The sequence below is a fragment of the Drosophila suzukii genome, chromosome X (genome assembly GCF_043229965.1).
Source record: "Drosophila suzukii chromosome X, CBGP_Dsuzu_IsoJpt1.0, whole genome shotgun sequence".
In the NCBI taxonomy this organism is placed as follows: Eukaryota; Metazoa; Arthropoda; class Insecta; order Diptera; family Drosophilidae; genus Drosophila; species Drosophila suzukii.
The window spans coordinates 29749498-29761238 of record NC_092084.1 but is presented as its reverse complement, the minus strand read 5'-3'; the positions used below and the strand labels follow the sequence as shown (position 1 = coordinate 29761238).

At 37.9% G+C, this 11741-nt stretch overlaps 1 protein-coding gene across 1 annotated transcript in view; it reads right to left on the bottom strand.

Moving 5' to 3' along the window:
- Nucleotides 1–1597: 1597 nt before the first annotated feature.
- Cda4 (chitin deacetylase Cda4) overlaps nucleotides 1598–11741 on the bottom strand; it is a 78085-nt gene continuing 67941 nt past the window's right edge. Inside the window, exon 8 of the mRNA XM_017071649.4 lies at nucleotides 1598–2772. Within this exon, the coding sequence (XP_016927138.2) occupies nucleotides 2442–2772 (331 nt within the window). The 3' untranslated portion in view covers nucleotides 1598–2441. The remainder of the gene's footprint in view (nucleotides 2773–11741) is intronic.

The window sequence follows — 11741 nt, the reverse complement described above, 5'->3', positions numbered from 1 at the left end:
ATTGATCCAAATAAAGTTTAATACGCCCACTCTAACGCCCATAACGCTTAAATCGCAAAACCATATATTGAGATCACGGGAAGGTGGCGCATTTCAATCTCGCTTTGCTGCTTGCATATTTCCATTTTCCTTTGGTCACTTTTGCTGAGTAACGGCTATCTGATAGTCGGGGTACTCGACTATTGCGTTCTTCCTCGTTTTTACTGAACGTAATTTTTAGTAAAGGTTTTTTCGGAATTTTTAAAAAACTGGACAGTCTATTTTAAAAACATTCTCAGAAAACTCTGTGAAAAATTTTGTGAGTTTTGAAATTTAACCACGATTTGGACATCATGTGTCGAAAGTACACATCGAAATAAGCCAAAGCCCAGTTAGATTTCTCTGGCTTAGATCTCGTTTGGGTCTTATTATAGCGTCCTCAAGATAGAAGATGTCGGTATGGACAACAGGAACATGGAACATTTTTTTTTATTTTTATACCATTGCAGAGGGTTTCATGATTTCAGTCAGAAGTTTGCAACGCAGTGAAGCAGACGTTTCCGACCCCATAAAGTATATATATTCTTGATCAGCATGGCTAGACGACTCGATCTAGCCATGTGTCTGTCCGTCCGTTTCTACGCAAACTAGTCTCTCAGTTTTAAAGCTATCGGGCTGAAACTTTCCCAAAAGTCTTATATATTTTGGAGGTAGTATATAAGTCGGAACCAGCCGGACCAGACACCTATATCTTAAAGCTCCCATAGGAATAAACGGAAAAAAAATTAAAAAAATGATATTTTTGGTGATTTTTAACATATAACCTCCTAAGCTTGGAAACAACATTTCTGAATTAGTTTTGAATTTCGAATTAAATTTAAACAAAATCGGACTACTATATCATATAGCTGCCATAGTAACGATCGGAAAATTGGTGGGAAAATAATATGAAACAAATTATAGCTTCGGTGTTTTTAAACATATAACCTCCTACGCTTGGAAATAACATTTTTTAATTAGTTCTGAATTTCGAATTTAATTTTATCAAAATCGGACGACTATATCATATAACTGCCATAGGAACGAATTATAGCTTCGGTGTTTTCTGACATATTATCTTATACTATTGGGAATATAATTTTTTGTATTTTTAAATTTAATAATTATATCTGCAAGGGTATACAAACTTAAGCTTGCCGAAGTTAAATTCCTTTCTTGTTTTCTATTAAATTCTGATACATATGTTTACATAATTGCTGAATAGTATTCATGCATAAGGTTTCAGGCAATGCAAATGTGAAATCCGTTCGGCTTGAAAGATAACGGCCTTTTGATGTGACTAAAAACCGCGATAGATGACAAACATAGCAAAAATGATTGAATCTGAATACGAAATCTTTGGACTTACTTCATTATTATAGAAGTTTACGGGCGAACTTAAAAATTAATCGTATTACATTTCTCTGTCTGTATAAAATATGAATCTTATAATAGTTTTCTTCCTGAGAACTCTGAAAAATAAAGATTATTTTAATCCAGAACTCAGGAAATGTATGTAGATGTGTCTTTACAAATCTATTCGTACAAAAAGCATAACACTAATAGAAAAACATCTAAGAATGTTTAGAAAAATAATCTATTTATTCAAAACAAAAGTGCGATTTTATACAAATATTTTGTCGCTTAAAAACTAAGAACAATTTGACACAATTTCGCTTAAGAACTATTAGAGAAATATACTGCGAAAAATAAACGACGGAGAGTTGATATATAAAGGCAGCAGCTCATTATTGCATCAAAATGACTGGCACATGTGTGCTAAATTAATGAGAGTACAGTAAAAAAAATAAGAAATAAGGCATATAAAAATAGTTGAATCGCCGTAGTTTAGTGCCTCTACTATCTAATACCTGTTACTCCTTTGACCAAATTCAAAATAAATATGCCTGTGCATATTGTTTTGGCTCGGTAAACACAATTGGTGCGAGCGCCACAAATATAAATGCATTTTACTTCACTTGAATTTAATCAACCTCAAAGTCGTTGTCGCCACAGAAATTGAGATTTGTGGGCGTTTTAATGGCCGAGTCAAATTTTTTAGATACATTTTGAGATGAATTTTAATTTCCAGCTTGAGAACTTAGTGCTATAATTGCTAGCGTAGGAAGAAAGTGTCTCCAGACATGAAACATAGGGGAGCATATGTAGTACCGGGCCTGATCTCACACCGGTGATTTGTTTTTATTGGGCTTTTTACGTTTGATCTTTTAAAATGGCTTATAAGCTGATGGACACATAATAACCGACAGAATCCATTTGATTTCCAACATTTGCGTTTAATATGAACCGATTGGTGCTGTAAATAATTTTCTCAATTTGAAAGAAATACCCTTTTACTTTACGAGTAATGGGTATAATATTAGCGATAAAGAGGAATAAAGAGTAAAGGGACAGGCTCTTTTCTATTGAGAATCGTCTTCTGGTTCAGTATTCGAGCCACTGCCACTAAATATATAATTATCCCGACCAGCGATACCCGTTCCGCCAGCATCGCCCAGCCAGGGATAGACATTGGGGCATTCCCGGCAGGTCTCCATATAGCGCGTATCCGTCAGATTCTGTTCGGGGATCTTAAAGGGTAGCGCACACGTTTGCCAGATATTGCAGGGCTTTGGTGCCACCGCCACGCTCTTGTCGCATTTCCACGCCTCGATTTGGTTAACGTCGCGCAGCTCCTTAGGGTCGGTCATGTATTGGAGCATCTGAGTGACTGTCAGGATGTAGACGTCAGGTCTGGAGAAACAAAAGATAAATATTTGTTATCAAAATGCCAAGTTTTTAGGGAAAATCTACTTAAAGAAAATTTGTAGAACAATAAGAGATGCTATAATCGGTTGCTCGACTATCAGATACCCGTTACTCTGTTTAAAAAAGCAAATAAAATATAATTCCAGGGGCGCTGCACTTACAACGGATGCTAGCGCCACGGCACCTACCGGCCTGTAGCGGTACTAATGACCATGCCAAGGGTTGTTTAACTTAGTTAGTGCTGTGATTAATTTCAAATAACACTGAAACTAAATTTTTAAAACGGTGGGTGTCAGAAAGACTTTAGAGTTATGGGTGTTTGTGAGCGTCGAAGTAGGTGTGACACTCCGCTGAAACAAACTTAGCCTGCTTAAGATCCTCTAGAATCTGTATACTTATTTTCTACTTTAGGGTGCTAGTGATTCTGATCAAGAATATACAAATGTAATTTAAAGGGTCGAAAACGCTTTCGTCTACCTCTTACGTACTTCCCGAACAATACAATATACCCTATTTTTACTGTAAATTACTAAAGCGCTCTGATATATTTTGTTAAAATGCTCTTATGCCCTCAAAATGCTTTAGCTACGTCTGCTTTTTAAATAAAATACATATTAAGCATCGAGAGACCGCCTTCGCTTAAAAAGATTTTAAAAGGTAATAATACTCATACATTATTAGCACATCATTATATATTAACTAAACAAAAGTACATGTGATGGGCCGCAGTGGGCGGGAAAAATAGTGGCGTGGATAAGAGACTGAGCAAGTTCATGCAAAAGACAACTTTACTGCATTCTCTTGCGCTGCTCGACAGAGTGGTACGAATTTTCAGGAATATTATGGAAGCAGTACATTTCGCCCTCCGTTCAAGGTTCCACATTCCCCCATTATACATTTCCCGCTCTCCACTTTTCCAGTTCCCGTGAAGGCAAAGCATCAGCTCCAGATCCACCTTCATGTTCAGTTTGAGCCTGGTCCGAACGGCAACGCAATGTTGAAAGTCATTCACACTAATTAAAAACTTCGTACAATTGTTCGAGAAATAGTTTCGCAGCAGCTGCTCTTTCAGTTGTCCCCTCTTTTATCCCCATTTTATCCACCGAACGGGTCAGATCTTTATAGTTTTTAACTTCTCTCTCTCAGTTTGCCGTAAACTAGTGAATGAGGTGCCAAAAAGGTGAGCGGAAAAGGGGGCGGGTGGGTCGAGATATGTGCCGGCATTCAGTCGAAAATTTAGTTAAAATTTCTTTAGTTTTGAAAATGGCAACACTTAAAAGTTTCAGTTTTTACTGCCATAAAATGCGTTTTCCAATGTCTGTTATTAAAGGGCTAACACTAGAAGCGATCGAAGTTCTGTAAATTTTCTGAGAACTGCTAAAATAAATAGCGTAGATCCAAGTAATTTTTGTTTAAAATAAAATGAATTTTGTATCAATTCCTTAGGAATAATTGTATTGCATAACTACTACTACTACTTGGCATAATTCGATCCTAATTCCATGACTATGCAACCAACTTTGTTGGCAAGCGCACTAAGATGCTTGAAATAAGAAGCCTGTTCCTCAGCGATGATCACTAGAAAGCTACATTGGACTTTTGCCTATCGGAATCCATTGATTAATGCTTTATTCCTCCGAGGTCACATCACTTTGGTGATCTTTGGGAAGCGGCTGTGAAGATTGCTAAGCATCATTTCTATCACGGTGTTGGCCGTTTGTTCAAGCTATTAATGAGTTGCGGACCCTAATGTGCCCTCTTTCTGCAGTAGTTAATTCTTGACCCGTAGTCTCGATTTCACAAAACTCTGCTGACCTGGATGTGGTAACAGCTCACTTTTTAAATGGTGACCAGTCCTAACTTCAATCGCCTAGATGGGTAGCAACGCGTGGCTTACATGCAGCAGATCTTCTGGGCCCGATGGAAGGCAGAATACTTGACACTGCTGCAACAGCGCTCCAAGTGGCCACACCAAGGCCTGGCCTGATCGTCGATGACTTAGTCCTGGTCAAAGGGGGGGGTCAAGGATGAAAACTTGCCTCCCATGAAGTGGCTAACTCTTGTAAAGTAGTACGAATTTGCTCGCGACATGAAACACACTCCTTTCTCGCCTATTGACATCTTTCGCTTATAATATGTTAACCAATACTTAAACCAAGCCAAGATTTTCGTATTTCTTTAATTTCATAACAGCTAATAAAAAAGATTATTAGCTAAGCAACGGCCTTATGCATAAAATCTTATCATTACTGCCAGATAACACTCAAAAATTACTTCAGTCGTACCCCTACCACAGAGCATTCGCGGTGAGATGCAATGCAACAACATCCAACCAGTCTAACATTGAAACTGGAGTTCCACAAGAAGGCGCAATGGGCCCTACTCTGTAAATTTGTACACAGCATAAATTACTACAAACGAATAGCTAATTACTTCCATAATTGCTAACGACACCGCAATCCTGAACCGCTCGAGTTGCCCAACTAGAGCAACAGCTCAACTAGCGGATCATCTGGTGGTAGTTTAGAAGTGGCAATCAGACTGGAAAATAAAAATGAATGTACAAAAATGTAAACATATAACATTTTCTCTTAACAGACAATCGTGCCCCCCGATACAGGTAACATATCTTGGTCTCTACTTCGACACACGTCTAACACATTGAATACATCTCAAACTTAAGGGTAGCAGCCCACACTGGATTATAAATTCTCGATCTCTCCTGTGTCTGGACCTTTAGGCTCTGCTCTACAATTCCACTCTGAACGCCATTTGGACTCACAGCTCCCAGCTTTAGGAGAACGCAAGCAACAGCAACATTGATAATTTACAGAGCTCACAATTGAAAATCTTGCGAACAATCACTGGGTCACTATAGTGGGTTTGGACCGAAAACATCCACAGGTAACTTGGCATACCGCCGCTTAAAGATAAAATATCAAAGCAGATAGCGTCTTACCATAACAAACTTACACTGCACCCAAAAAATCTCACAAAGAACCTAAAACGGTTCTCGAAACGATCTGCCAGCCCAGTAATAAGGGCCCTTGCAGAGAGTATTATAATTTCAGTCAGAAGTTTGCAACGCAGTGAAGGAGACGTTTCCGACCCCACAAAGTGTATATATTCTTGATCAGCATCACTAGATGAGTCGATCTAGCCATGTGCGTCTGTCCGTCCGTTTCTACGCAAACTAATCTCTCGGTTTTAAAGCTATCGGGCTGAAACTTTTCCAAAAGTCTTCCTTCTTTTGCAGGTAGTATATAAGTCGGAACCAGCCGGAGCGGACAACTATATCTGATAGCTCCCTTAGGAATAATCGGAAAAAAAATTTAAAAAATTATTTCTTTGGTGTTTTTTAACAAGCTATGCTTGGAAGTAACATTTTTTAATTAGTTTTGAATTTAGAATTTCATTTTATCAAGATCGGTCGACTATATCATATAGCTGCCACAGGAACGATCGGAAAATTGGTGGAAAAATAATGTAAAACAAATTATAGCTTCGGTGTTTTTTGACATATTATCTTATACTATTGGGAAAATCATTTTTTGTATTTTTCAGAATTTCGAATTAAATTTAGTAATTATAACTGCAAGGGTATTCAAACATGCCGAAGTTAACTTCCTTTCTTGTTTAATTTGAGACTGTACACTCAGGAAAAAATCCACCGTGCTAAAATCAAGTACAAACAGCCATAATTTAAGAACGATTTCATGCTTACCATTTAAGAACGTTTGTGTTGAAAAAGTTCTCACATTGAGCACATTTTGGATTTCACTATCTGTCAACTCTAATAATTCTGAACTCTTTATTCTGAAAGGGTTCGGTATATAAGGCGCATAAATTACTCAGCGCTTATGACCGTGAGCGGCAAGTCGTAAAATATTAATATTATTTGGGTACATCTCGTTTATTTCAGTATCCAATACTTATTTCTTTTACTAGCATAAGGATGCAATTCAAATTTACAATGTATGTATATTGATTTAATAAATATTCGTCCTTAAATCATGCCTGCAACTTTCATACTTTGTTATTAAATCGTTCTTGTTTTTATTGCAAATATGACTAGATTTAAGAATTATTCATACTTGATTGTTCTAAAACCTAGTATTTTTGGTCTTGAATATTTGTGCTTGAAAGCTGAATTTTGCTCTCGGGTTCTGTATTTTTCACGCTTGGCGAAGTTTCGACACCGAAAGTACTTGGTTCAAGCACGAAATACTTCATTTTTTGTGTATAATGCTTGAGAATCCTCAATTTTCCAAATATAACTCATTGTCCTAAATAGTCACGTTAAATAGATAGGTAGATTCAAAAACTAAAACTTTTTTGTAAGAACAACTAACGGTGCACGCTGCAATTTTGCCGAAAAGTAGGCATCACCGATTTGGCAATGAAAACATTATAACAATTTTTGTAAATAATAAAAATGAATTTTAAATTTAAATTAAATTGAATCTAATAGTCTCAATTAGACAAATTTGAGCTAAATGGTTCCTTAGCAATATATAAAAATATAGGCAGATAAATGAAATATCAATCGTTCGAATAGTATTTTCAGGTAAAATAATTTAAGAAATTAATGGATTTTTCAAAAACTTCTGATATCAAACAAAAAACCATTAAACGAGATTAAAAAAAACAAGGAAGAACGCTATAGTCGAGTACCTCGACTATCAGATACCCGTTACTCAGCTATATGGAGATATGCAAGCAGCAAAGCGAGATTAAAATGCGCCACCTACCGGCGGTATACAGATTTAAGCGTTATGGGCGTTAGAGTGGGCGCGGCAAATTTTTTTTGGAAAAATCGATAGGTATCGACGAGACCAATACATTTCAGTTAAAATTTTTTATCTAGCATGAAAATTGTGGGCGTCACAGGTTTTCGCGGTTTGTGGGCGTTAAAGTGGGCGTGGCAAACTTTTTTTTGGGTCAATCGATAGGTATTGATGAGAACAATACATTTCAGTTAAAATTTTTATTCTAGCATCAAAACTGTAGGAGCCACAGTTTTGGGCGGTTTGTGGGCGTTAGAGTGGGCGTGGCACTGTGCCGAAACAAACTTGCGCTGCGTAAGAAGCTCAGGAATCTGCACGCCAAATCTCAATAGCCTAGCTCCCATAGTTTCCGAGATCTCAGCGTTCATCCGGACGGACAGACAGACGGACAGACGGACAGACGGACAGACGGACAGACGGACAGACGGACAGACGGACATGGCTAGATCGACTCGGCTAGTGATCCTGATCAAGAATATATATACTTTGTGGGGTCGGAAACGCTTCCTTCTGCCTGTTACATACTTTCCGACGAATCTAGTATACCCTTTTACTCTACGAGTAACGGGTATAACTAGTGCTGATCGCACCATAAACATACAAAAATGTATCTACTAAATATACATACTTTCTAAATTTTTCTCATTCGGTATGCTTCATTAAAATCGTACAGCTAATTGCCTTAACCAGCATACTGTATTGCGGCGTGATGAATGAGAAAAATGTTGAAAGTGTTCGAAATTTCGCAAGCGCCACCTAGGCTTCACGTTTTGTGGCGTGTTAGTGAAATCTTGTAAGCAGCCGATGGGAATGAACGAATAGGTGGCGCTTTTTGGCTAAGTGAGTAATGGGCATCTGATAGTCGAGGCCGTCGACTACAGTGTTCTCTCTTGTTTAGAAACTATAAGCGTTTCAAATCTAGCTTTCTTGAATTTCCCGTTAAACTAGCGAGTTTTTCCAAAACTCGTTGAAAACACCAAAAAGGATTCATACAAACCCACAAACAAAGCGACAAACATTTTGATTATGGAAAGTCTCCAAAAATATTGTTTTTGGAATAACCTCTGAACATCGGATTCTAACAACTTAGGTGTCATTCGACGCGTATTTTCAGTAAGAATAAAACTAGGCTAATAACATGAGGCATTTATCGGCTATACCACAGCTCAAATGTTATAAATTTTCACTTTTACACTTTCACCGCTCTTTCCCCCAAACCAATTAAGATTTCTAAGGTTTTTGTGATACCTTTCGATTAGTGCATCATTCGTTACGATCACAACAGATTTTCAATTCTGCGGCTATCCGTCAAACGGTCAACCAGGACCGAAATAAAAAAATCTTCATAATCATCGTATTTTTTGCGTACTTTCGTAAATAAATGGCCATATTTTCATAAAACAGTGGAACCATTGTCAATTTCATTTGTTTTTGAAGAAATTTCCATGAAAACTGAAAAAATTTACTTTTTATAATTTTTAGCTACATTTTTTAAGGCATTTTACGTTCGCGACCCGTTCGTTTGGTACCGCTACTTAATTCAATAAAAAAAAGGAGATATTTCCTTGGAAATAGACTCGATAGAAACCTACATGAATCCATTTTAAAAGTAAAGTTATTGCTTTAGAATATTCCGTCACAATTCGCAGATTTTTGCATTTTACTAGATTAAGCCCAAGTCGACTTCCATTTTGCGTACGTTCGCGACCGCATGTTTTTTGCCAATATTATCAAAATTATCGCTCAATAAACCCCATCATTTACACTAAGCAAAGAGCTAAAAAAATGCTATCGATCAGCAAAAAAAACAAGGAAGAACGCTATAGTCGAGTACCTCGACTATCAGATACCCCATACTCAGCTAAAGGAACCAAAGGGAAACGGAGATATTCAAGCAGAAAAGCGAGGTTGAAATGCGCCACCTACCGGCGGTAGACAGATTTATGGGGTCGGAAACGCTTCCTTCTGCCTGTTACATACTTTCCGACGAATCTAGTATACCCTTTTACTCTACGAGTAACGGGTATAAAAATCACAAAACGTTTGTTTTCTTTTTAATGTATGTAAATGTATTGTTCTCATCAACACCTATCGATTGACCCAAAAAAAAGTTTGCCACGCCCACCTTAACGCCCACAAACCGCCCAAACCTGTGACGCCCTTAATTTTCATGCTGGATAACAAATTTTAACTGAAATGTATTGGTCTCATCAATACCTATCGATTGACCCAACAAAAATTTGCCACGCCCACTCTAACGCCCATTACGCTTAAATCTGTATACCGCTGGTAGGTGGCGCATTTTAATCTCGCTTTGCTGCTTGCATATCTCCATTTCCCTTTGGTCCCTTTATCTGAGTAACGGGTATCTGATAGTCGACGTACTCGACTATAGCGTTCTTCTTGTTTTATTTGCACTAACTGCGTACGAACGTACGTTCGCGATCCGTGGAAATGCCCATATAGTAGTCGCCTTTGCACACTCTCCTCTCACAAAAGATGAAAAGTTGCAGAGGGTATAATTATTTCAGTCAGACGTTTCCGTCCCCATAAGGAATATACATATTCTTGATTAGCATCAGTAGACGAGTAGATCTAGCCCGTCTGTCTGTTCATCATCATTATGTGTTCAATATACTTGAATTGGTTCTTGAAATGTAATGTTCCCAAAAACGTAAATTATACTTCGAACTATGCTTCGTTTACGAACTAAAACAACATAACCAAAGTAGCAATTTTATCAAAATTTATAGATATCCAAGGTGGAACATGCCACACGCAAACCTATATAGCAGGTAAAATGGCTAAAGTACACACTCGCAGAAAAGACGCTCACACGGGCGTTTCCGATGACAAAGTGCGATTATACCTGCATAACTTCATTAGGTAAGTTCTGTTCCACTTTCGCTTGCCTGCTACTAGCCACTATGGGGCCAACGAACCTTTTTTTATACCCGTAACTCGTATAGTAAAATGGTATATTGTATTGTTTGGAAAGTATGTAACAAGTTGAAGCAAACGTTGCCGACCACATAAAGTATATATATTCTTGATCAGGATCACTAGCCGAGTCGTTTTAGCCATGTATGTCTGTCTGTGAACGATGTGAACCCGAAAACTAGAAGATCTCGAGAGTTTTTATTTCAGATTTAGATTCCGTAGCTTTCATTCTAATGGTCACAATCGCTTTCAACGGTTTGTAAGGATTGTCTTGCGCATGCATTGTAAAAGTTTAAATAAGATTCTGTTTTGCATATTAATATCCATCTACTCGTTAAATTCATCAAAAAACAAGGAAGAACGCTAAAGTCGAGTACCTCGACTATCAGATACCCGTTACTCAGCTAAATAGAGATATGCAAGTAGCAAAGCGAGATTAAAATGCGCCACCTACCGGCGGTATACAGATTTAAGCGTTATGGGCGTTAGAGTGGGCGTGGCAATTTTTTTTGGACCAATCGATAGGTATTGTCGAGACCAATACATTTCAGTTAAAATTTTATCTAGCATAAAAATTGTGGGCGTCACAGGTTTTCGCGGTTTGTGGGCGTTAGAGTGGGCGTGGCATATTCGCGTAACAAACTTGCGCTGCGTATAAGGCTACGGAATCTAAATCTGAAATCCCAATTCTCTATCTTTGATAGTTTTCGAGATATCCACGTTCATATTTACGATTTTTTGAAGTTTGTGGGCAGTTTATGGGCGTTAGGGTGGGCGTGGCAAACTTTTTTTTGGGTCAATCGATATGTATTGATAAGAACAATACATTTCAGTTAAAATTTTTACTCTAGCATCAAAACTGTAGGAGCCACAGTTTTGGGCAGTTTGTGGGCGTTCGAGTGGGCGTGGCACTTTACTGAAACAAACTTGCGCTGCGTAAGAAGCTCAGGAATCTGCACGCCTAATCTCAATAGCCTAGCTCTTATAGTTTCCGAGATCTCAGCGTTCATCCGGATAAAAACCTATCGATTGGTCCAAAAAAAATTTGCCACGCCCACTCTAACGCCCATAACGCTTAAATCTGTATACCGCCGGTAGGTCGCGCATTTTAATCTCGCTTTTCTACTTGCATATCTCTATTTAGCTGAGTAACGGGTATCTGATAGTCGAGGTACTCGACTATAGCGTTCTTCCTTGTGTTATAATGTAGACAATAACCTGAAGTAT